The sequence below is a fragment of the Aethina tumida genome, chromosome 5 (genome assembly GCF_024364675.1).
Source record: "Aethina tumida isolate Nest 87 chromosome 5, icAetTumi1.1, whole genome shotgun sequence".
Taxonomy (NCBI): domain Eukaryota; kingdom Metazoa; phylum Arthropoda; class Insecta; order Coleoptera; family Nitidulidae; genus Aethina; species Aethina tumida.
Window position 1 is genome coordinate 19,845,534 of NC_065439.1, and position 25,154 is coordinate 19,870,687.

Genomic DNA, 25,154 nt, shown 5'->3' on the forward strand with positions numbered 1-25,154 from the left:
GAATTATTTGAGTTTTCCCAAAAATAGGATATATACTCATTTTTAGTATTTTGATTTTATAAAAAAATCTCAAAAATGGTAAATTTTAGTAAAGTACCTATGTAATGGGTCCAGTAATATTTCATTACTAAATTATTTATACAAGTAAAAACCATGACTGAATTAAACATTACATTCATCATTAGTTAACTATTTTAATAGTAGATGTCTACAGGATAGGTAGTATATGAATAGGCAACCAGTTCTCATTGCATATATCTTGTTAGAATTTGACGCAAATGGGAATGTGATAAAATAAACAGTTTTCATACATTGAATCAAACAGTGCCGCAAATTCATCGTTATTTCACTATTTTAACAACAGAGGCCAGCAGACAGACAACATTAAATTAGGCAACCAACATTCAACTGCAATTAATAATAACGAATAATTTGTTACGACTGACGCCAATGCATAAACGATCGCCTATCAACGATAAAACCGGACAGTTTTTAATCAGTCCGTCCACGCTCGCTGTACAAACACCGACGCCCCAATTATAAAAAGGACCCCGGCGTCGCTCCGCATCCATAACGCCGCGGCGCTCGATTTGACAGATTCGGGTCCGTCGGCCGGCCGCAATCACGGAATAATGGAACGCAAACAGCGGCTAATGTCCTGCCGGCCGCCCCTGCGTATCGGTATCGTGCCGAAACAGACGACGAACATGCCTCCAAACAAAACACGCACCCGCGGAACGTCTCCTTCTTTTGTCACGCCGTCGGCCTGCTCAGACGATGATAAATTGCCATTCAATTGCCCCGACCGTCGTTTGTCCTCCCCCGTTTACGGCGGGGGAGAGAGATGTTGCCTCTCCATCGCGTGCCCTTTATTGGCTCCGAAAAATAACACTGATTCCTTCATAATCCTAATCGAAATGGGATAATGGCGGCCGGATGGCTTTTTATTCTCGCTCGGGTGGCGCCTTTATTGGGGGATTGTTTTTGTTTTAGCGAGATTGATGGCTCCCTCTTCGAGACCCATTTCGACTGCTTGAGAAAGCTCCATTAAGATGTGCATGGCTCTCCTAACTCAACATTATTCACTTCCTCTCTTCATTTAAATTGCCTACACTACTAAAAGTCATTTTGTCTTTGTTTTATGTTAATTAAAGGCAATTTCAACCATAAACCTTTTACCAGATATTTTAGGTATTTTGGTTGGAATTATTATATTTATTTTTGGTATTGACTATTAGAAGAAATTACTATTATTTATAATCAATCAATTCTCAAGGAGTTTTGAAAAGCACTAAATAAACTATTTAGCAGTAAATGAATTTTTTCTATATATATTTTAATTCATACCCTAATTATTATAGACATCTTCAACTGCACATTAGATGCAATATTTCATTGCAATAACTTTCATTTAAAAACTTGAGTCTTTGGTTCTCTGAAATCTGTAGAGTATTCACATAAGGTACGAATGAATGTATAAAACGGGTAAGAACATGAACCAACCCTTCTGAACTGACAAATAAAAAACATGTTACCCATCAGTTACCTAAGATCACGTTTTTGTTCACTGCTACTTAAAAATATCTTGAATATTCAAAAGAGTTACCCAAGAAATTCGCCCATGATAATCATGACATGATATGCCCATAAGGTTTCGGAAAGCAAGGGATGAATATTAATATAATCGCGGCAGCTAATTACTGAACGAGCATTCCAATTAACTAAGAATCTAATTTGCTAATCGCATTTAACGGGTGGTGGAAAACGGGAGGAGGCAAGGAAGGAGAGACGGGAGGCGCAGCATCCGCACCTCCCCCACAATCTCCCCCCCTTTAACGCCCAGGGGATCGACAAAATACCATCACGAAGCTGGGACTTTTTTAAAAGCTTATTATCGAATCCCTTCCTCCGGGCGGACATTTATTTTTTTCCGTGTCCTTAACAGTTTTTAAAACTGTATTAGAGTTTTTTATCGGACGGACGAGTTTTGCGGAGCTGCGACGCTGTGGGACCGTAAATCATCGCGAGTTTTGGTTAACAACACTCCGGCTGTTTGATATTCGGTCTTCCGGAAACTGATGGAATTCAAACAGTACTTTAGCAGATTATGGTGAACTGCCGCTGCTGTTTTCTATGTACGAAACAAAGTAATTAATCTAGTCGGCTGATGTTTTCCTTTTGCTGTAATTTTATTGTAAATTCTTGACCGTGGAATATTTAACCAAAGGATTGGAGTCAAAGACCAGATTAGATTTGATCTTCCGCATGTTCGCCAGCATTGTTATTTTACATTTGAGTGGTTTGACATATCACTTATACATGATGCACTCGAAGAAAGAAAATATCGGGCCCGTAATAGCATTAAAATGCACTAAGTGAAAACCTGGCCGAAGAATCGCTAAGACTAAGTGTATAAGTGGAAATGGGTAAAAGCAAAGAAAATATATATGTAGCGGGTAGAAGACTGTGGGAATTAAAAATCTGTTGTTTTTGTGCAAAGGACCGATCGATTGTTCGGCTCCTTGTGCCCGAGAGAGACGGTCTGCCAGCTACTTAAGAATTTAAAATTCTTTTACGTAAAATCCGGCCGAGTGTAGCACTTACGGCAGCAGGGATGGAGCCGGATCTATGAAATGGCATTTTAAGTTGGATTAGGTTCAAATTTAAAACACTGCCAATAATACGCAGCCAAAGGGAATGAACACCGGCAAATTTATCCGGAACAAAAGTTCCCACCGAGACGAATTTTTAAAAGACGCCATTCATCCGCATTACTCGAGCTATTTATACAAAATTGCTACACCACCCAACAATTTTTTTGTGTTTTTAAACCATAAACACTTATGAGCATCGTGGCAAAGTGTAAAACGCTGGGAGTAAAGAACAGAGTCGGACAATTGGCGGCGAGAGACAGCCGAAGGACGTTTTCATGGTGCCTGCGCCCCAATCTTTTTTTATCGGAACAGAATCCGACCGGAAAATGAACACTCCCGTGGTGACAAAAGACCGCTCCATCATTTCCGGCGAGATGGTCTCCATTAGAAATGCATAAACGGGGATTCACCGGTCGTATTTTAAACGGCCCCGACATTTTTACGGGCGCCGGCACAAATGAATTGGAAAATTGCCACCAATCAATTGACATGCCGTAGATTCTGGTCAATTTTTTTTTGCCTGATTCATATGCAGGATTATTGGACGGGTGCACTTTAAATTGCTTTTAAATATGAAGTTCTGCCGCATTCCCTTCTCCAGCGATTTATCACGAATATAACTCCTACAGTTGAGCCCAATCATTGTACAAACACAATTACAAATTGGGTTAGATGCAGGAGACACACAGTTGGACCGGTTGTGCACTGGCCGGTCGGCAGGAAGGGTCATCCGTTTCGGCCATTTAACAGATAACCCGCTTCCGACGTCCCACTTGTTTTAGCAACCCCTTAAAGTATTTCCTGCTGCCTTCCGCCTTGCCCTTAAACGACGGTTAAGGCGTAACAAATTTCCCAAGAAAACTACACATTTAGATAAGGCCCTCATTAGTTACTTCGCACGGAAACGGTCCGGTTTATTGCCAACTGAGAATTGGCCCGGAATCTCTGCAATCCCACCACATTAAACGAGGCGTTTGGTAATTGGTTAAATATTGTCCGTGTTAGGAAATGCTTAAACTAATTTAAAATATACAACGCAGCAACTTTTAAAAATGTTAAATATTTTAGCACTAATTCTTTTATTTCATGTGAACTTTTAAAATAACGTTAATTCACTATTATTGTTTTGTAGAATATTATAAAAAATATTCTATAAAATGTTACATATATTTTTCTGAACTGAGATGGATTAAATTACAATTTTAATTTTGAAAGAAATATTTAATTATTAAATGTGTTATTTAATTTAACATTGTATTTGCATTTCGAAATTTTAATAAATTTATAATATGTTTTAGTAATTTTTTGGATTGTAGAAAATTTTCTGTTAGAATATCTAGACACAGTGTACATAGACATACTCATCCTGTCAAACTCTGATAAACTACTTAATCAAATTAAGAGAGAATTAGCTGAGAAATTGAAGATCAAAGATCAGATGCTAGCTTTTTCTTTGCAATAGAAATTAACCAAGGAGAGAAAGCAGTAACAGTTAAACAAAGGAAATATATTTTAGGGATTCAAGAGAAATTCAGAATGGTAGATTGCAATCCAGTTAAAACACCGTATGACAGCCACTCAAAATTTAACAGAGATTCATAGAAATTCAAAGACCCCAAAACGATATATAGAATTAATTGGTTCTCTAATGTACTTAGCAGTAGCAACTCGGCCCGACATAGCATACACTGTTAATATGTTAGCGCAATTTTACGACAGCCCAATCGATCAAAACTGGGGGTCCGCCAAAGGAATACTAAGATACTTAAAAAAGACCATGGAAAATACTCTTTAAACTATCAAAGCATACAACAGAAATTGACAAGTTATGTGGATGCAGATTGGGGAAGTGACTTGACAGACAGAAAATCCTACACTGGGTACGTATTCTTAGTGAATGGAGCTGCCATTAGTTGGAAGGTAAAGAACCAAGCTACCGTGGCAACGTCCAGCACCGAAGCCGAATACATGGCATTGACAGAAGCAGTAAAGGAAAGCATTTATTTAAGTCAATTCCTAAAGAAAATAGGTTTTAATAACAAAACAATATTTTGCGATAATATTGGGGCAAAATTGTTGTCAGAAAGATCAGGATTTCATAACCAAACGAAACATCTGATATAAGATATCATTTTGTTCGAGAATCTGTGCAGAATGGTAGGCGAAAATTACACACATACCCACGCAAGATATGGTTCCAAACATTTTCACGAAAGATGGGTCTTGATACTTGGGATCTTTAATACGGTACCTTCATACACGCTGAGGATGTTAGAATATCTAGACATCGTGTATTACAGTTGTGATGACAACGGAGAATAGAAACAAAAGTAGAGTGTAGTCGTAGAAACAGGGTTGAGTCGTATGAGTAGAGTTAATCGTATACAGTCGACTAATCTTGTAAGATAGTCAATACACTGTTTTACTGAGTACCTTGCATTTTCATTCCACGTTGCCTTATAAGCATCCATATTCTAATATTTTCACATTTTTGGAGAATTCATTCATAGAGATTTTTACGTATTTTAGTAATTTCAGTAATAGATTTAGTTTCTTCAAATATCTCCAATTTCTCCAATTCCTCAACTTTTCCCACTTAAAGAAAATTTAGTTTTAACTATTTTTCGTCATTGACACTTGGTAATTTGGTCACAAGATAATTCGGTCTCTAGATAATTGCCTGATTAGTACCAATTTTATGAAGGCTTACCGCTTTTACCGTATGTATGCACAATTTGAGGGGTACGCTGAACACACAAAAATCCTATTTTTTATTTTACAAAAAAAAATACACATTAAAATTTGTATAATTTTTATATAATACAAATAATTTAACCTCATACGACTGACTAGGTTGGAACAAAGCGTTTTGAAGGAGAAATTCACTGGTTGTTGCCCGTAAGTTTGTGACACTATCGGACGTATTTCTCCTTTTCCGTCGTTCCGGTAAATTTGTGTCGGATCGGGGCCGCTTTTCCGATGGTCCGCGGCGCGATATTATCATAAAGCCATTTTTCAAGTGAGGCATTCAGTGTAATTTGTTTCTGGGTGCGTAATGGAGCGTTTAATGAGTAGCTCGCCGCCGCCGACGGTGGCCAAGGGACCGGCAAATTGAATCGTTCCCGGCATAGACGCGGGGTCCTCGCCAACCTGACACACTCCGCCTGCCTTGCAAGGACCTGTGTCTCGGTTCTTGCCATACTTTTTTCCGTTTAGTACGTCTAATATGATGTTTGAATTGCCCAAGTTTTACAAATTGGTCTGAACGTCAGACTCATGTTCGAGAGTTAGGATATTTAAACTCTTATGAATTAAAAGTCTATTTTAATTGTTCTTTAATGTTCAATTGTGGAAATATTCATAAAACTACACTTTTTTAATACTAAGAATAAAAAAAACAGTAGTTCCATTGCAACATTAACATTTATTTTTAAACAACTGGAATATAGGGGGGGATGTGTGACAAAATAAGTTTTAAATATGTAGTTATTCTTCAGTGTAAATAATTTCTTTTTCTTTTTTTTTTCAGAATTGAAAACATTTCCACCTTTTGGGCTCCAATTAAGAAAGCATATCCGGAAGAAATGTCCACAAAAGTTTTTTGATATAAGCCGTCGGCTGAAGCTGAAATTAAGGAACGTTAATTAATTCGTACTTGGAAAATTATTGAATAAAACTTACCATACCTCTAGATACTTCGTTATTTTTAAAAATATTTCCTTCAATCTTGGGACTGTTAAGTTATTGAATAAACAAAGTATCAGGAGGTAGTTCGCAGTAAACTATTATATTAATTGTAACAACCAAATACTACAATTGTGTCTGAAATTGTCACAAATTACTATAGTAAATTTAGAATTATTTGAATAATAACTCACAATTAAAATCCCTTGAGATGCTCTTCGTAGTAATTTTTCAACAAATTCTTCAATATTGCACAATTGTTCTAAATTATATTTTTTGAAGAGGATCACATGGAATCAATATAGAATTGTAAATAATCATTCCGCTAACGAGGTCAATTATATGTTTATGATGAAATGTAGTCAATCGTCTTATCAGGAGCACACCTTAAAATTTCTTACAACCATTTTATTAATAAGTCGATTCCTTTGTGGATCCCTTGCTCTCCCATCCAGGGAGTAATGAGAGAAGCACCTTCAGCAGAATTGCAGAAGAGAATCCAAGGAACCAACGTGAACAATTAACAATAAACATAAACACACATTATTCCAGTTATTAACTAACAAGCGAGGCTCAACATAATAAACTAAAATGGGTCAAGATTAACTATAGACTATTACAAAATGATAGTTACTCACCGACGTAGCGCCACACATCGTTTATTTGGAGCACTCTTTATCAGCCCTTTCAACCGGTTCACCAGTTGATGTGTCTTCGGGCTCCTTGCGCTTTCTCAGCCAGGGAGTCATGAGAAGCGCACCGAAGGGCACCAACATATACATGAACGATTGAAATAGGCCGTGAAAAAGCAATTGTCCCCTAGTCAATCGAGTAGCTGGGGGCCCAGATATCACGTGGGCCAAACCTTTAGTCATCTGTAATTTATAAAATATTAATGTTTACCTTTACTAGAAGATTATAAATTGTTCACCTTCCCACTGGGTCTGGGAAGAGACTGAATTCGATTTGTATTTGATTTAACAAGTTAACTTTCGTTACTAAGTAACAAAAACAATTCGCCTACTAGAATAACATTTATTTTAGTAACGGGATTAATCAGTCTAGTTTATTTAAAAAATCCATCAGTGGCAATATCTAAAATCCAGTATTTACATAATTAAAATTAATAAAATAGTTTGGCTGATTTTTACATTATAAAATGATGTTTTAAATTTCCAATTTATAAAAGCGCGGTAAATACCAACTTAAATCATACAACCCTGAAACAACTTATAGATGTAAAAATCTCTACGTCAAATCAACAATGATTATTTACAAAATACATAATTAATTAATTCAGTTCAAAATGATTCGCAAAAGTTCTGTCTTATTGTTAAAAACTCGTCCTGCAGAAGGTACCAGTGATAAATACGAATCAATTCTGACCGAACATAATTTTGAGGTTAAACTTATCAAAACATTGGATTTTGGTTTCAAGAATTTGGAAGTTTTAAAGGATCTACTGGAAAAACCGTCACAGTTTTCCGGACTGATATTCTCTAGCCCTAGGTGTGTTGAAGCAACACGTTTGAGTTTAAATTCCGGTACACTGAACAAAGAATGGAGCCATAAAGTAAATTATGTGGTTGGTGAAACAACGTACAAAGATGTCCTGGATAAGTTGGAGCTGGATTGCGTTGGAAAAGAATCGGGAAATGCTGTCAACTTATCCAAAATTATCCTTGCCAGTATTTTATCTCATATAATTGTTCACTTATTTCTATATGAATTAATAATTTTTAGATTCCGATAGGTGTGATAAACCATTTTTATTTCCTCATGGAAATTTAAAAACTGACACCCTAAAAGTAGAATTAAACAAACAAGGACTGGAAATAGAAGGAGTGTGTATTTATGATACTATCACAAATCCAGAGTTAGATAAAGAGTTATTAATTGCAACTCATAATTGCACAATATTACCAGAGTTTGTTGTTTTTTTTAGTCCATCTGGAGTTTATGGTTGTGTTGATTTTTTTAAAAAAGCTTTATGCATTGACAGGGTTAAGGTAAATTGAATAAATTACTAGTTTAAATTTCATATTTTGAGAGAATATTTAGTTTGTCGCAGTTGGACCAGTAACAGCCAAAGCCATTGAAGAAGCAGAGATCAATGTATATTCAGTTGCAACAAAGCCTACACCTCAAGATATATTGAGAGCTGTTAAAGTGGACACAGAACATTAATAAATATAATTTAAACAATATTGACACACAGTGTTATGAAACTAATTGAAACCATTGAATGATGATACAGTAAAAATTGTTTATTCTACAGGTTTTTTATAAGTAATGCTAAAACATATTAAACATTACATTTGTAACAACTATAATCATTTATTTATTATAATTATTTAATTATTCTAGCACGATTAGACCAAAGGTTATGTAAAAAAAAAATAAATTTGAGTTGTATCTACTTCAGAAAAAGAATATTTATATTTTCATTAATGTTGGACGTGCTCTACCATCTTTATAATTTAATAATTCTCTTTTTTTATTCATTTACATTGGAAATTTTTAACCGTACGCATTTCCCAAACGTTTCTGATGTAACAACACGTTCGACATCTATTGACCAATATCTTAAGTAACTTTTCATAGTTAACCTAGTTAACTACAAAGTAAATTGATATTTTTCATAGATGTCACTGCATACTTGATAAGCTCTTAATTTAAATTTGGCTTAAGCTAATTTTGCATTATTATAAATTTTTTCAAATAATTTCTACAAGAAATAAATATTAAATAATTTAAAGAACAATTATAAAATTATTTATTAATGTATATATTTGGCCTTGAAATGTTGTCACTTGGGACCAATTGGATTGGAAGCGCAGATTGTACAGTGTGTGTTTGTGTGTTAAACAATAACAATGGCAGAAGACGACGAAATAGACATTCTCGGCGACTTTAATTTGGATAATTATAAAAGTGATACTTGTTTGTAAGTTAAAAAAAACCATCCTTTTGTCGTTCGTTCAACTTCAATGTTTTAGATCACTTGTATCGGAAAATTCCGACTTGTTAAACTGCGACTACACAATTCACCCCCAATGGTTATTGGACAAACCGAGTGCAAACCCGGATAATTGGTACAAGTCAACTGGCGAATTAACTGACCCAGGTGAAAATGAGTCCTCTGGACATGTGTCCACTGAAAATTGCATCACTGATGAAAGTGGGTGGACTGAAAAAGAGAAAAACTTGCTTGAAAGGGGCATTGAAATATTTGGTAAAAGTAATGTACGACTATCGCAATTCATTGGCTCCAAATCTGCTTCAGAAGTGAAGTATTACCTAAAGAACTTTTACAATGAGAACCAGACTGCTAGTCGCACATTTAGTGGCTGTTTAATAGAAGACAATGTTATTAATGATACTGAAATACCAGCAAGTATTGAAGAAGTCATTGCTGCTGTAAGTACAGGCAAGTCCTCAATTTCAATTTCTTCAAAAAGGGCAAGGAAAAAGAGCAATTCGTTTAGTGGAGACAGTAGTAGCTCTGAGATCAGCAACATTCCCAGTGGCCAGTCTTTACTAAAATCTTATTATTTGAAGGCACAGAAAAATAATCCCAAAGAATTTAAAAAAAAGCTAAAATTAAAATCCAAATTCAAGGTGTCTGTGCACATAAATCGACACAAAGAACATAAAATCAAAGAGAAGTATAAAGTTAAAGCTACAGATGATGAAAAGAAAATTGTTGAGACTAGAAAAGTTGAAATCACAACTGGTGTTGGATTGGCTGTTCCAATTTCTGATGGGGAGGAAATTGTAAGTGGTAAATTTTTAAGTAATAATAGATGTAATATAAATTTCTTATCTTTAATTTCTCCATTAGTCATTAGCAATTATTTAGTTTATTTTGAATTACTAGTCAATGAATGTGTAATATATATGTTTATATCAGTAAAAGAATTTATGAATACCATATATTTATAATGAATGTGATAACATTATTTATGACTCATTGGTATGACTTTCTAAGTAAAAAAATGGGTTGTGATTATTTCATTTATATTAGTGTTGATAAAAATTAAATACAAGGTAACTAAATTACATGTATTGTACATAACTTTTAAATTCTTCAGATTAAACTAAAAAATGTTGAAAATGAATCAGATGAAGATGTAGATGTTGATATTGAAGATGATGATGAGGAACAAAAAGTACAAAATATCAAGGAAATTGAAATGAAAGACAATATTCCTGATAAAGTAGAAGTAAAGGAAGAAGAAAACATAAAGACTGAGCCAGAAGAAATAAATGAATCAAATAATGCTTTACATACAAAGCAGTTTATAGATTTATCTGCATATAGTGACGAAACTGTCAGGCAATTATTGTTTTTAGATGAACCTTCTGAAGAAGTGTGTCTGGTAGAAAATGAGATTACTGAGTTGGAAAAGGCCATTCACAATGAATTCTTTGAAGGTAGAACCACAAAAACACCAGAAAGATACCTTAAGGTAACAAACAAGTTCATTTTATTATAATACTCTATGACTATTGCCAAAATTGTTATTACAGATAAGAAATTATATAATAAACACATGGAAAAGTAACAAACCTACTTATGTAACCAAAACATCAGTGAGGCAAGGCTTAAAGTCTTGTGGGGATGTCAACTGTATAGGAAGGGTGCACTATTTCCTGGAGCAAATTGGAGCAATCAATTTTGGTTGTGGTAGGTTTATTGTTGTTTGGCATAATAATATATTTTTAATATATATTATTTTCAGAACAAATGAAATATGTTAGACCCTTGTATGATATGTTACAAACGCATGCTCCGCAGAAAAATAAATCGGTCAAAGAACTAGTCAAGCAAGGTGTCAGAAGCAGTGAATTAGGGAGCAGACCTAGGATAAAAAAGAAGTTTGCAAATGTTAATAATTTTAACCATCCATAATCACATTTATTATACGGTTTTATTTTAGGATGGTGAAGGCGGCTGCACTTTAACCCACGACGAGAACGGAGAAATTATCAACACCACAATCGTCAATGAAGAGCCAGCGGTTAAACAGCGTTTATACGTGAAAAAGCCCTCAGTTCGCCTTATCTTTTGCCGACCTTTCACTGACGAGAAACCAGTATGTAACTATTCCACTTGATAGGCATTCTTATAATTCTTAATTAATTACAGCAAGACTACACACTTAACATTCACCTGTCCGCCTTGCTCAAAATGGACTTCCACGCACACACAAATTTGACCGAGGTAATGGGTCTGGTGGCCGGCCACTGGAACTCAACAGAAAGGATACTCGAAATAACCCACTACGAGACTTGCAAGAACATCGCTTCGTCGGCCACCCACTGCGACATGTGTCCTATATCTCAAGCCAAAGCGGCCGAATTAATCGACAGCAAAGGCTTGGACATTCTCGGCTGGTTTCATTCGCATCCGACTTTTGCACCAGAGCCGTCTCAGCAGGACTTGGAGACCCAACAGTCGGTCCAGCAGTGGATCGGTAACAAACGGCCTTGCATTGGGGTTATTCTGTCGCCGTTCAGCTTAAATGGTGCCTTAATTGCTTCACCTTATAGGTATGACGGGATGTTTTAATAGAGGTGTAAATTAATGTAGGTGTTTTAGGTGTATGATTGTTGATAAAAAGGTCAATTTTGAAGACCAGTTTGTGCCTTACAAATTTCAAGTCAACGTTTTGTCTAATGAATTTGTTGTGGAGGACTTTTTGATGGAGATGACCAGAGTTTTGGAAGTTGAGAAGGATGGACCCTTAGGAAGCAAAATTTCTTTGGATAAACCGTACTTTCAGGATACAAGCATCACATTTTTGGATAAGGTATTTGTTGTTAATTTTTCTGGATTACCTCATAATGTTTGAATTGTTTTACAGTTCATTTATAGTGTGCGAATGCATTTAGCTAAGTGCGGAAACTTCAGCAAAATGACGTGCGACAGTATTATTCAAGGAATCATTGAGATTACCAGTAAATATAAGTAATAAATTTTATATTTTTATTATATATTTAATTAATTAAAATGAATACGGTTTAATTTAAAACTGCTTTGTATATATAAATCCTCTCCTCCATTCCTAAAGAAAACAACACTATAAATAAAATCAATAATGTTTATTTAGGGCAGTGTTGTATTAAATAAATTAGATCTGATCTAAAGCTTGTGCCAAATCGGCGATAATGTCTTCAATGTCTTCAAGACCAACGGACAGACGCACCAGCGAATCGGTTATGTTTAGGACCTTTCTCTGTTCTGGTGGGACCGACGCATGGGTCATTACAGATCTAAAAGCATCTTCCATTAGACAAAAGCACTTATTCAAAAACTCAGATGGAATCTTACGGTAGTTCGGCCAAACTCTCGTATCCTCCCAAACTTTCGGCAAGTGTGAACAGCTTCAACGACTGAAGGAATTTTTTAGAGTGCTCCAGTGTACCTTTGAGGTATATCGTTACCATGCCGCTGTGACCGCTTGTCTGTCTTTTGGTGATTTCATGTTGCGGATGGCTTGGGAGACTAGGATGAATTACTTTGTCGATTTTCGGATGAGATTCCAAGTATTGGGCAACGGCCAGTGCGTTTTTGCTGTGTTGCTGCATTCTCAAGTTTAGGGTTTTTAAACTCCTGTTAACTTGGTAGCAGTCAAATGGCGATGGCACAATTCCCATAGCTACAATTTTATTATTAAGTACATACAACCAGATTAATGTTAATGCTTACAGTTTTGGAGGAACTTCAGTTCTTGAAACAGCTTATCATTGTTGGTTGTTACGGCTCCCATGATGATGTCTGAGTGACCGTTCATGTATTTTGTCAAAGAGTAGGCGACAATGTCGGCTCCAAAGTCTAACGGTCGTTGAAAGTAAGGAGTCAAAAAGGTGTTGTCCACAACCAGGATTATGTTCTTCTTTTTGAGAATTTCAGAGATGGCTTTAATGTCGAAAACTTTCAACGTAGGATTGGTTGGCGTCTCCAGCCACATCAACTACAACAAACAGTACTCATTAAATGTTTGCTAATTGTTACAATAAATGAATTATACCTTGGTGTTGGGTTTGATGGCATTTTCCACGTTACTGATGTCCGACAGGTCGACGTAAGAGGTTTCGACTCCGAATTTGCTGGCGACTTTGCTGAACAGCCTGTTGGTGCCGCCGTAGATGTCGTCGCCGCTAATTAGGTGGTCGCCGGCCTTTAACATGCCGATAATGGCTGATTGAGCCCCTAAACCTGACGCAAAGCATAATCCGTGTTTGGCGTTATCAAGTTTCGCCAAAACATTCTCCAGCACATCTCTCGTCGGGTTTCCTGACCGGGAGTATTCATATTTCTACAACATACTTGAGCAATAGATAACAGAACGAATAACATCATTGCAACAGATATTTTGCAATTAGAACCTAACATATTTTAATTAAATTAACGAATGAAAATATACCTTAAAATCGGCGGGTCCGTATTGTTTGTAAGTTGTGGAGGTAACCAGAGGTGTGACTACGGCCATCGAGTCCCATTTCTCCGGTTCTTGGTCGTGGTGAATGGCGGCGGTTGCGAATCCTTTCGGGGGTGGAAGATGATCAGATTGTTGAGCCATTGTCGTCTGTAATACAGCTGCGTGGTATAATATATGTTTATTTTTTGTCAACTAATTTTTATCGGAGAAGAGCCGCACAAATCACATACATTCACCAAGTACTCAAAGCGACTGAATTGACTCAATATTGTGGAGCGTATTATCTGGGTTTTATTAATCGGTACTAAATGTTTTCAAGGTTGGTTAATGCCAATAATGGGGATTATAAGTAATTGTTGTTGCATCAGATTCATCTCCACAAAGCTTTAGATATCTGTGTGCGAAATTTGATTATTTATTGTGAAATTAAACATTGATAAAATTATGCTATTTCATGCGGTCAATAAATCTGATAAAATTACGTTTACTTAATATTTAAAAATTCGCGCCTTGATTACGTAACATGGCGACAACCGTTTGGTTTTTCAATGACAATGACCATCAACAAATTAAAAGATAAATCAGAATTGGACAAAAACTAGGCAAGCTAATTGTTACAATGCAGAAACACAATTTTAAATACGATAACAGTCCATTGTTAACCTTTTTCACCCAATTAACAGGTGAGCTGACACGTGGATAGGTTTTGTTTATTTTTCACATAAAATTGGGCCAACAAAGCGTTAGTGAGTAAATTATGTCATACATATTCGTGTCTAAACACATATTTTTTCTTATCAATCGATCTACGCACCTTGTTTAGTTATTATATTTATTTAATTTTATAATCTTTTGGGACCAACCATAGAAAACCTACCAACACCGCAACACCACGACCTTGATAACTACAGGGAGTTATTAAGTGATTTTTAGCATAATTTTTTCAAATTATAATCTGGAACATAAGTATGATAAAAAGACTTTTGAAATTTTATCGTAAATAATTAACGAAAAGCTGTTAATTAAATATCTGACAATTATTTGCATGCTGAACGTATTAATTTGCGTATATATTATTAAATACCAAAATTACTTTTTTAACATTCTTAAATTACTTTTAACTTTCCATAGGAGTTTATGCTATTAATTAATTATAAGTTAATTAAAATGCAAGGTTTTTTATTGACGGTGATTTTAAAATTCAAATTCCCGCCCTCTACTATTACATAACATGTAGCCGCCCGGCAAACGAAGGTCGTATCACATTAATTTTAATTTATTAATCTATTTATTTACTAAGTTTACGTGGTTCAAACCCAAGCCGAAAATTTCGCATCCATTCCAACATTAACCGGCATAATTTTCAGTGAGTTCCTTTTATTTACAATTTCAATTAACGCCCCTAAATTATCAATTAAACACATAAATTTGTTAAACAACGTGTGGGTTTATTAAAACTGAGCAGTTAAGATGACCGAAAGTCTGTGTAGAATTGACGCAGTGTCATGTAAGTCTATTATCTTCAACATGTCTTTGATATTTTAGGTCGGAATGCGAAGCACCACGGGGCCGAATTGGCGCCCGATATTTTGAACGTGGAAACAAGTGCCACATCCGACATGCGCGCGCTGTACAAGCCCCAGTATCCGGTAAACATTTCGTTCGTGCACCAGGAAAACATGTAATTTATTAATTTGGATTAATCAGGAAGTGTGGAAATGTCACTTGGGACACGTTGATGCTGTAAGTAGCGATTGTCCGGCCGCAAAATCCGCCGCCGGTTTCCCATTGTCGCGTTCGTCGGTGCCGTATTGTTGCCGGCGTTTTTGCTGCCGACCAACAATCGTCCAGGCGTCCTGGATGTGACGTTTCGCCTTCGGACGCGTTTGGTTTTTTGACGGTGGGACGATTGTTGGTTGATTTGTCACGATAGTGCTCAATCGAACCGGCACCAGGTGTTTTCGCACGCGATCACCGCGAAAATACGTGGGAAATGGCAACAATTTTACGCCGGAATGGTGTCGCCATGATGGCGGCTCCCGTTTCATAATGAAAGAATGTTTTTGCACGGTTTACGTGCGACCGCTGGTATAACAACCGTTGATTCGTTGCAGAATTAACATGTACAACTGATGTGATCCGGACTGATGTGTTGAGAGGATTTAACGAAAATGGGTGTCGGTGATTTGCAAACGTTTTTGGAAAGCTCCAGTTTGGACAGGGGAGCAGTTTCGGTGGATTTAATTAAAATTGCCAGGAATGTTACGCAGCGACAGCAACCGCACAACACCAACCGCAAAATTAGGCCCATTGGCAATAAGTTGAAACTCATCATTGATGCTGAAGATTGTTTGGACAGGTTATATGGAGGATATTTCTCAGGTGAATATTTACTTGACATGCATTTTTGTAAATAAGCATTCAACATAAATAGTCTTATAAGATATAGTACAATCAGTTGTCATTTTATATTTAAATAATAACCTCACTAACAACTGACAATTTCAACTACCACTTCAGTTGAGCATTTAATACTGACAACCTCAAAGTTTATATCTTTGTTATATTTTTGTCAAAAATTCATCTAAAAGTATTTACATTTTAAGCTAAATTAATAAAATGCAGGGTGTGCCACTTATGAGAGTAATTGTATTATATTTGTTTTATTTATTATTCCATTTAAATCAAGTTAACCTTTCTTCAAGTTTAATTATTTTTATTTCAACTCAGATATTATAAAAAGTCTTCTTTAATGAAAATATTTAGTTCAGTCATACAAAAAAAACCTTAAATATAAATTTTAAATTTATTAAATGCAAGTAAATTTTCGTTTAAAATAAAACAATGGAATTTTACTTGTCCTTATGTTTAGGTGATTTTAGAATATTATATTTAAGATTTTTGCATACCTTTGAATAGATTTTATTAGGTAATACTATAAAAACTTCTATAACAAATAAACTTTCATGATATCTATCTTTCAAACTTGACTTAGAATGAATTATAAGAAATGTTCAGTATTGGTCATTATTAGCAAATTTTTATTTAATATAAACTGTTAAAATAATATTAATTTATTATTGTTTTATACAGTATTATAAAAACTACCATATTCTTATTCTAAAAAATGTTATATATATATATATATATATATTTTTCTGAATTGGGCTGGATATAATTATAACAATTTAATTATGAAAGAGATTTTTAATGATTAAATTAAAAATTTTTTGTTTTATAATCTATATTCCTTTAAGTTTCTTGAATTATTGTGATTTAAATTTGTAATATTTTTATGTTAATATGGTTACAAACGTGTTCTCCAATGTTTTCTGTAGGGTTGATGTCTGGAGATTTAGATGGGCAAGACAAAACATAGATGTTTTGGTCTTTTAACCAGTTTACCACAATTTTGGATATGTTTGGGATCATTTTCATTTTAAAAGACATTTATTAAGAACATCATTTCTTCAATATATAGAAGCATATTGTTGTTCAATATATCCTTGAACACAAATCTGTCTAATATGTCTATCCCAAAGGTTATAATAAACTTTTTATGTAATTTTGTCCCTAACAAGTCTAACATAAGCAGAAGCATCAATATATATATTATAAATTGAATTTAGACTTGTTACTAAAAATTGCTCGTCTGTTCTGTTCTGTTCTGTGATTCAGTGAATGTTATCCTAAGCAAGTCAGAGGACATATTTAGTAGAAACCAGGGTTTTTCATGTGGGGTCAAATGAACCCCCATTCACTAATCATCTTCTCACAGTCCTTGGACTAATTTCAGCAAGTCCCATTTCCTCCAGGTTGGCTTTAATTTCAGTTGTCAATAGGATTGGATTGCTTTTTGACATTGAAATTATCCAGTTATCGATTTTCTTTTGAACAAATATTTTAATAATATATAAAAGAATTGAGTTGTTTATCTGCAAACTCTTAACCATCTTTTCTTGTCTCTTTCAGTCTTGGTAAGGCTGAATTATAATTTTTCTTACAATTTTACCTTGACTAATGATTAAATAATCACACAGCAAAAGACCACTAGTAAATATGGGATTTAATTTCACAGAGAACAATTAAAGACCATAAAGTAAAAAGTTGCTACAATTTTGTCCATTGAAAAATAGGTCATTTTTGGAAGAATAAAATTAGATTAATGAGTTGCATAGTAGATACAACAATAACAGAAAAATAATGTGTATAATAATATATTTTAATAAGTTGCTATACTTATTGCCACTACTATAAGTAACAGAATAAATTATTTTTGTGAATTTCTATATTTTATAAATTAATGAAAATGCACAAGAATTTTAAACAAATAAAGTGGTATTTTTTAAGAATTGATAGAAAATAATAATCAATATATTAATTTTGTATCTTAAATAATTCATTTCAGATTGGGCATGCGGTGGCCAGTGGAACCGCATGGTGCAGTTCCTCTCGTTACTGACCCGAGCTCTCGAACGCGGCAACATCGAACTGGCCGCAGTCTTCAACGGCACAATTGAACAGTGTCGCATGAGCGAATGGGTGGCCGAACAGGCGAACGTACGACAAAAGGTCGGCATGGTGCTGAAGCATATCAACACCAAAGCCACACCGCCGCCGAAGATCTGGTGGACGGCACCAACCTGCATCAGATCCTCGCTCAGGATGGCTCTTAGACATTTAGGTGTTACTGTGGTACGTATCTGCTTCAGTTATCTGATGGAGTGTCTCACTTTATTATTGATTCTAGATGTGTACAATGGACGATCACCACCAGGAAGTGATCGCATACTGTCGGGAATACGGATTCCACGGATTGTTAGCGGACGACGCCGAGTACGCCGCCTTCGATCCGCCCCGCTATTTCTCGTCGGAAAATCTGAAACTCACATACAAGGGATCAATCGAAACCAAAGAATATATGATAAGTGAACTGACTAAAACGCTGAAAATCACCCAGGAACAAGTCTGCGTTATGGCCGCCCTATTGGGCAATTTTCTTTTACCCGAAAGCGATTTACAAGACCTGTACAAACAGTTGAACATAACGAAAGTCTCGCCCGAATCGGGCCCGGAATCCAATATCGAAATCCTGGCACGATTCGTTCGAACGTTGCCGCCACCCTCAGAAATGGAGGCTCTGGTCGTTGCCGTGTTCGGTAGCTCGGATGATAAGAGAGCCTCTAAATTTAGACAATCAGTACAATACTATCTCAACGGCACTGCCAGCGGTTTTTTGAAGTACTGTACGCCCGTCGTCAATCCCGCGGACAAAAAGAAAACTGCCCCACAAACCACAACCGCCACCGTGACGGCGAACTGCACCAACAAGGTAGAGGATCACGACTTAGACACGTCTGGCTTTGCATCTGAAACCACAGAACAAGAGGTGAGTTAATAAAAATACTTTAGAGTTTATATGTTTACTAATGACAAGAATTTTGATAAATATGAATGCCAATAGGTACTTTAACTTACATATTCCTGCGACTTTGGTTCATGAGTAATTAAGATAGAAAACAAGTCAAATATTTAAAATTTAATTTATTGTTGACTGCCTTTACTATGAAAATAAATTTGATAAACACAAAATTAATGAATAATTCCAATTATATATTCCTAAAATGTCGCCTCAAATAGATATATTTTATTGTTAAATCCTTAAAATTATTTAACCAAGATATAACAAATAGTATAAATTTAATTTATTAATTTTTACAATACAACTGATACAATATGTACTATGGTTAATTTTGATAAACACAAAAGGTACTTTCAATTGTATATTCATAATACTTCATTAAAAAATGTCAAAAACAAAAAAAATATATATAATTTATTGAATCCATAAAATTATTTAAAATTTAAAAAAACTGCCTCTGAAATGATATAACTGGAAGTAAGTAGTTAAATTAGGTAACTGATAGGCTTCTTCGGAATTACAAATTCATGTAACTCTTATGAGTTTGTTCAAAATGGAAGCCAAATTAATTATACCCATGATGGATTAAAAGTAACATTTATTGTTGTTATTTTTAAGAAGTTATGGGTACATTCCTCTGGAATAAATTGAAAATTTATTTTTAAAATAATTAAAACTGACAAATAATTGACATTAGTATAAAAAACAATTTTTTTGTCATTTTTAATATTAAATTAATGTACTAGATAATGTATTGTACACTACATAATCATAATATTTTTAAAACATCCATAATTCGATTAATGATCGATATGGCCTTTTTCCTTTAATTAATTTTAGTGTACTTATTCACAGCAAGAAAGTATGCAGAAGTACATTGAAGCTACCGCAAACACTGTTATAACAGACTTGGAAGGACTGGAATCAGATACCATAAAAGACTTACAAAACGGTAATAAAAATTTTAAAGCCTTCAACTGAGTTTACTTAACAAATTTTATAGATGATTCAAATTATTCATCGGATACTTCACGATTTAATGGACTATCGAATGGGTCGTTGTCCAGTGGACGAAGTACCACCAGTTGTCAGTCAAATAATAAAAGCAATTTGATGGGTAGCTCCAGTACCAGCAGCCAACCATCCTCACCAAAACATTCATCAGAGTTAACCAATTGTAAGGTCAAAATAAAAAATTTAATTTTCGTTGTGTGACGTTATTTTTATCCACAGCAACTAGTTCAAATATAGTAACACCAACGGTATCACCGGACGTTTTAAGGACAGCTTCCCTTCGTCACCAGAAGGGCCTGATGGCACCTATGATTTTACACGTTCTCAGCACTCAAGAAGTTCGGTTACCATGTTTGATGGAGGACGAGGGAAACCGAGAAATTCCACCCATTCACGACATTTACCAAAACCTTAGACAACACGTTTACGCCGTATTATTTAATTTACACCACTTGCGTTACGTCCACGCCCAGAAAAAAGGTACTTTTGTGTGGTTAATTGTGTGTGCTTCCTTAGAATTACATATTTGTTTTATAAGTACAAATTTGTTGAAATAGGAAGCAAGATTGACTTTATCCATGATGCAATAGGGATGGCAATACTTTTTTGTTATCTCTAAAGAAACGTGGATTACATTGAAATAACTTAGTTACTTTAAACAATTTTAAATAATCAACTTACGATCATCTTTCATTACTTTCAGAGTCCGGAGAGATCCCGGAAAACAGTCCCCAACCTGAAATCGTAGTCAAAGAGTGGGTGTACACGCGCTCCAACCCTTACCAATATCCTGAGGAACTGAAAGCTGAACCGCTACCGTGGGCCGTACCGACACTGCAGCGGTTGTGGTTCGGACCTTCCGTCGACGACAAACGGCGTCGCATGCGCGCTCTCCTCTCCTGCCTCAACTCCGACACGCCCCTCATCCTGAACACCAGCCACGTGCCCCATCATATGTTAATAATGGCGTGCGTGCTGCGCTACATCATGTCGCAGGACAGGCCGGTGCTGCGCAGAAACGAGCTCGACGCCTTCTTATGCCACGCCTTCAACCCGAACCTTATGAATCCGCAGTACCTGCAAGAGTTGACGCTAAACATGGTGACAAGCCGCGGCGTCCAACTGGCCGCTCTGTTCATGGAAGGCGTCGACATGGCACTGCTGGCGAACGACGCCTGCGGTGCTCCGTTGCCCTGGCTTATGTGCTGTCCTTGGCTGTATTTCGACGGGAAGTTGTTCCATCACACCTTGAACAGATCGGCGCAGGCCAAAAGTCTTCTGGAGGTGTGCGAAAATTATATGGATCGGGTTTTCAAGGTGGAACGCATGAGGAAAGCTATTTTGGAGGGTTTGGACGTCAAGTTTGCCAAGATGCCCATTCAACCACCTTACTCAGCAGGTAGTTATCATTTCCAACGATTACTAGTATTCAATTCTAAAATAACATCCTTTACAGGTATGATGCGTCAGGGCATACCGCCACCACACTGTCTGCCAACAATGCTCTTACCTTCGAGCAGAACCGGACCCTCGCCGATGCGACACCAACGTCCGGTTCCGTCCAGGGGTGGGCAGCTGCAAGTTGCCGGCGTCGTAGTCGGCTCCTGGGGCGCCAACTACGGCTTCCATCAGCCGCCTCGTCAGGGCGGAGCCGGTGGCGCTGGCGCCGGAATGGCAGCTTCCGGGTATAACATGGGTGGTCGGGGCAGAGGTGGAGGTTCAGGACCTGCACAACTTCATGGCGGAGGGTTTAACCACTACGGCGGAAGGGGCAGAGGACAGAGGAAGCTTGGGGGATCGGGTGGGCCGCCGACCTATCCGGTTAATAACAGAAAAAATCCGGTAAGTGTTTCTTAATGTACTGCATGTTTTATTTAAATTTTAATGGGTTTTTTCAATAATGAATATCAAAATTTAAAATGAGGTGATTTTAAAGAACGCCCTCATAAAGTTTTCAATCATGAATTACAACTGAAACTATTAGAATACATCAGATAAAAGTTTTATCTGATTTATTAAATGGTTTGTTTTTGTGTATGTTTGACTTTAGCTGAATGAGGGAATTATTAGAATCGTGACAAATATTCACAGTATGCGTGAAGATGTCTGGTTTTGCATGAACCTCCCTCATCTGTGCAACATCATAATTGCTTTAAACATGTTAATTCCTGGCTTGTAAGTTTGTTACTAATCGCAGGTTTTCTTCGCAGGCAAACAAAAAGCGTAACACTAACAAATCTAACAAAACTCAATTACCACGGGGAATAGTCGTAACTGTTAAAAATGATAATGGGTATGTTATTTGTCCATAAAAGTTGGATGACTAGGTGAGCTATTCTCCGAATATAATAATAATTATTCAGTTGTTACTCAATAAATCAATCAGAGAAAAGCTAATCTGATCATTGAACGAATTAGTGGGCGGTCGAATAAGTGCCCGTTCTATAAAAAATCGTTTTCAGTGACGAGGTCGGATCGAAGTTAGATAGGACGGGCAGCTCTGGCACGACGAAACTGGAGGAATGCACCAAAACTCCCGAGCACAAGGGCCAGGGCGACGCACCTGTTCCCCAATTGGAGACCAACTAAAATCGTTTTTTAGTGTGCTCCTCTCGTCTACCCCATAAACCCCATTTCCTCCCTATCCCTTCTACGAATATGTTTTAATCTGGTGGACGACCTCGGAATTTATTATAGTTCGGACTCGATTACAGTGACTGTGACTGTTCTCACGATAGAATGACAACGATATAAAAGACAGTATAGATTTTTTAATTAAAACCCATGAGCAGTGTTAGTGCCGCCGGTGTTGTTGGCTAGGTTTAAGTCGGATATACTTGTTTATGGAAAGACGTTATTGATAAAAAGGAGGACATTGACACTGCTGAGCTGTGTTCAGATGGTCTGCAGACTGATTGTTTGAAAGCATATGTATATTTTTCTATGTTTGTTACAACTGTTATAATTATATATTGACTGAGAGAGCGCTCCAAGAGTGCAACTGTGATCATATTTATGGTATTTATACGTTAGATCTGTTGATTGATTGATAAAAATAAGGCGGCGTACATTTTAATTAAAGTTTTATTATGAATGAAATTAATTAGTTACAATCTACGTCGTCAATGTGATCAGAATGAAAAGGTTATGATGATGGTTCGCTATATAATATATATATTCGATGACCTTTCGGTGTAATATTTGAAAAATGATTTAATAAAACTGGACAAAACATACAGGTATGGCCTTTTTGCATTTTCAACTCAATACAGTTGCTGCCAATACTGTTTGTTTGTGTTCTCTTCTAATTCAACATATGCATTCCAAATTGCATGCCGTTTTAGAAACTCATTCATGAATTCAGGTAGTTTACATTGATGTAACTGTATTGAGTGTTTTATTATACAAATAATATTGACAAACCGAATGTCCATTACAACTTGGTATGTGAATTTCGTAAACAATATTGCCCGATTAATATACATGCACAATATTTATGTAATGATGATATTGCATCAGTCTTACTGTTGAATGGAATTTACTTTTTCTGTTAGTGACTCTAAAATTTCAGGCACATTTGCGATAACGGAAAAAGTATTAACTATTCTATAGACTATGAAATTTTGTGAATGTTCAGAACTGCGCTATTGCTCATAGAAGACAATATAGCTTTGAAAAACTCCACTGAACTCCAAAAAATGAAAAAACAAAGTGAAAGATATTTGTATTAAATGAATCAAAAAAGGATTCTTGTTTTAAACCAGAAAATAAATATCATTGCTTGACAAAAGAAAAAACCACGGAAAAGATTCAATATTTTATGTAGCTGTTTATCAAACAAAACACGTTGTAGTCCTTGAATTACAATTATATTTAGCTCACACAAATGGTATAGATTTATTATCTTAGAGAAAAATATTAAAAAAACAATCCAAGCCGGATGAAATTCTAGTAATTGTTCGTGAAAACTATATACTCTATTTATTTGTAAAATTTGTCCTGCGTTTACGTCATTTACTAATTGATGAGTTTTACATTCGCTTTTTTTTATTCACATCCTCTTTTTATTTTGTGTATGGTTGCTTTTTATTTTAGTTTATAAGCGAATGTTTCAATATTTCGTTTGGGGAGGTCACTTTGAGTTTTCCCGTGATTAATTTTTTGCCCCACGTTACAATGAAGTTAATTGTGAAATGACTGGCCTCCTTAATTGTTTAAATAATCATAATCTTATTAATAATAGTATATTCTAATGCTTAACATATTTAGAGATATTTGGAATCGTAGCATATTTATGAAGTTTTTTTTCTTATTTTTTTTTGTTTTGTTCGTAATTCACTATATTCAAAGATATTTAACATTGTATTTCTGATATATATGTGTATATTGGCTCTGTGGGTGAGAGGGCATCCATGCAATTTATTATTCTTATTATGATTAAAATATAAATACTTAGAAATAGTACTGCGTAATTGTGATTTTGGAAAACACTTGGGACAATATAATGGCTCCTCTCGATTAAAAACGTAACCGATCATTCTTCACGATTTTGGCCGTTTTTTGATTGCTTATATTCATGTTAAATATATTCACACTTGTCCGCTAGTATTGTCTTGATGTACCTTCTGAGATCACCGTGAATTCAATTTTCACTTTTTTCTTGTAATTCAACTTATATAAAGGTAAAATAAAATAAAAAAAATTATAAAAACATAACCGTTCAACTGTTAGACAGTTTTTTGAAAATGGGCAACAGAAACCTTTGTATTTAGTATTTGTGGGCAGATGATGAGAACTACGGATGTAAGACAGAAGGATTTTAGCGAGTAATTCTGTGCAGTTGAAAGAGTTTGTTTAATATATAATATACAAATGAACCATTAAATTGATGTATTATTTATTTCTTCCTTAAACAATCCCCAACGTCAAATG

At 35.6% G+C, this 25,154-nt stretch overlaps 4 protein-coding genes and 1 long non-coding RNA gene across 8 annotated transcripts; 3 read left to right on the forward strand and 2 right to left on the reverse strand.

Annotated features, from left to right (window-relative positions):
• Positions 1 to 6,058: 6,058 nt before the first annotated feature.
• LOC109595483 (uncharacterized) lies at positions 6,059 to 7,312 on the reverse strand. Its single transcript, XR_002191301.2, has 5 exons — positions 7,270 to 7,312; positions 6,977 to 7,213; positions 6,533 to 6,924; positions 6,336 to 6,476; positions 6,059 to 6,278 (listed from the first exon to the last, which is right to left on the reverse strand). It is a non-coding gene; the product is annotated as an uncharacterized LOC109595483 (long non-coding RNA).
• A 272-nt stretch (positions 7,313 to 7,584) lies between these two features.
• On the forward strand, positions 7,585 to 8,665 carry LOC109595482 (uroporphyrinogen-III synthase-like). The gene is made up of 3 exons (XM_020010833.2): positions 7,585 to 8,026; positions 8,082 to 8,347; positions 8,400 to 8,665. The coding sequence occupies exons 1-3, from the start codon at positions 7,645 to 7,647 to the stop codon at positions 8,523 to 8,525; spliced, it is 774 nt and encodes a 257-aa protein (XP_019866392.2). The 5' UTR covers positions 7,585 to 7,644; the 3' UTR covers positions 8,526 to 8,665.
• Positions 8,666 to 9,142: 477 nt separating this feature from the next.
• Positions 9,143 to 12,376, forward strand: LOC109595502 (deubiquitinase MYSM1-like). Its single transcript, XM_020010867.2, has 9 exons — positions 9,143 to 9,285; positions 9,338 to 10,115; positions 10,433 to 10,810; positions 10,872 to 11,028; positions 11,084 to 11,229; positions 11,282 to 11,437; positions 11,491 to 11,894; positions 11,944 to 12,154; positions 12,209 to 12,376. The coding sequence occupies exons 1-9, from the start codon at positions 9,215 to 9,217 to the stop codon at positions 12,314 to 12,316; spliced, it is 2,409 nt and encodes an 802-aa protein (XP_019866426.2). The 5' UTR covers positions 9,143 to 9,214; the 3' UTR covers positions 12,317 to 12,376.
• A 55-nt stretch (positions 12,377 to 12,431) lies between these two features.
• On the reverse strand, positions 12,432 to 14,680 carry LOC109595503 (putative cystathionine gamma-lyase 2). Of its 3 annotated transcripts, none has more exons than XM_020010868.2 (6): positions 14,601 to 14,680; positions 13,772 to 13,933; positions 13,376 to 13,663; positions 13,054 to 13,318; positions 12,676 to 13,003; positions 12,432 to 12,617 (listed from the first exon to the last, which is right to left on the reverse strand). In XM_020010868.2, the coding sequence occupies exons 2-6, from the start codon at positions 13,925 to 13,927 to the stop codon at positions 12,476 to 12,478; spliced, it is 1,179 nt and encodes a 392-aa protein (XP_019866427.1). In that variant the 5' UTR covers positions 13,928 to 13,933; positions 14,601 to 14,680; the 3' UTR covers positions 12,432 to 12,475. The 3 variants fall into 3 exon arrangements, with proteins under 3 accessions (XP_019866427.1, XP_019866429.1, XP_019866428.1); XM_020010870.2 differs by having other exon boundaries at positions 13,772 to 13,944; positions 14,601 to 14,659; XM_020010869.2 differs by lacking the exon at positions 14,601 to 14,680 and having other exon boundaries at positions 13,772 to 14,055.
• A 569-nt stretch (positions 14,681 to 15,249) lies between these two features.
• Positions 15,250 to 25,107, forward strand: LOC109595500 (constitutive coactivator of PPAR-gamma-like protein 1 homolog). 2 transcript variants are annotated; one of them, XM_020010864.2, is made up of 11 exons: positions 15,252 to 15,529; positions 15,901 to 16,168; positions 18,195 to 18,481; positions 18,537 to 19,175; positions 20,064 to 20,160; positions 20,212 to 20,385; positions 20,442 to 20,702; positions 20,926 to 21,621; positions 21,679 to 22,064; positions 22,433 to 22,515; positions 22,685 to 25,107. In XM_020010864.2, exons 2-11 carry the CDS (start codon positions 15,958 to 15,960, stop codon positions 22,809 to 22,811), a joined length of 2,961 nt encoding a protein of 986 aa, XP_019866423.2. In that variant the 5' UTR covers positions 15,252 to 15,529; positions 15,901 to 15,957; the 3' UTR covers positions 22,812 to 25,107. The 2 variants fall into 2 exon arrangements, with proteins under 2 accessions (XP_049824016.1, XP_019866423.2); XM_049968059.1 differs by lacking the exon at positions 22,433 to 22,515 and having other exon boundaries at positions 15,250 to 15,529; positions 22,685 to 22,823.
• The last annotated feature ends 47 nt before the right edge of the window (positions 25,108 to 25,154 follow it).

What these genes read in the sequence shown, in the direction of transcription:
- LOC109595503 (XM_020010868.2), bottom strand. Translation starts at nt 13,927, where the DNA reads ATGGCTCAACAATCTGATCATCTTCCACCCCCGAAAGGATTCGCAACC. An exon ending in ACGGACCCGCCGATTTTAAG is followed by an intron (nt 13,664 to 13,771) that starts GTATATTTTCAT and finishes AGTATGTTGTAG; the next exon opens with AAATATGAATACTCCCGGTC. An exon ending in GAGAGTTTGGCCGAACTACC is followed by an intron (nt 12,618 to 12,675) that starts GTAAGATTCCAT and finishes AGATGCTTTTAG; the next exon opens with ATCTGTAATGACCCATGCGT.
- LOC109595502 (XM_020010867.2), top strand. Translation starts at nt 9,215, where the DNA reads ATGGCAGAAGACGACGAAATAGACATTCTCGGCGACTTTAATTTGGAT. An exon ending in TATAAAAGTGATACTTGTTT is followed by an intron (nt 9,286 to 9,337) that starts GTAAGTTAAAAA and finishes TCAATGTTTTAG; the next exon opens with ATCACTTGTATCGGAAAATT. An exon ending in TAAAAAAGAAGTTTGCAAAT is followed by an intron (nt 11,230 to 11,281) that starts GTTAATAATTTT and finishes GTTTTATTTTAG; the next exon opens with GATGGTGAAGGCGGCTGCAC.
- LOC109595482 (XM_020010833.2), top strand. Translation starts at nt 7,645, where the DNA reads ATGATTCGCAAAAGTTCTGTCTTATTGTTAAAAACTCGTCCTGCAGAA. An exon ending in ATCCAAAATTATCCTTGCCA is followed by an intron (nt 8,027 to 8,081) that starts GTATTTTATCTC and finishes AATAATTTTTAG; the next exon opens with ATTCCGATAGGTGTGATAAA. An exon ending in TATGCATTGACAGGGTTAAG is followed by an intron (nt 8,348 to 8,399) that starts GTAAATTGAATA and finishes GAGAATATTTAG; the next exon opens with TTTGTCGCAGTTGGACCAGT.
- LOC109595500 (XM_020010864.2), top strand. Translation starts at nt 15,958, where the DNA reads ATGGGTGTCGGTGATTTGCAAACGTTTTTGGAAAGCTCCAGTTTGGAC. An exon ending in GACATTTAGGTGTTACTGTG is followed by an intron (nt 18,482 to 18,536) that starts GTACGTATCTGC and finishes TATTGATTCTAG; the next exon opens with ATGTGTACAATGGACGATCA. An exon ending in CTGAAACCACAGAACAAGAG is followed by an intron (nt 19,176 to 20,063) that starts GTGAGTTAATAA and finishes ACTTATTCACAG; the next exon opens with CAAGAAAGTATGCAGAAGTA.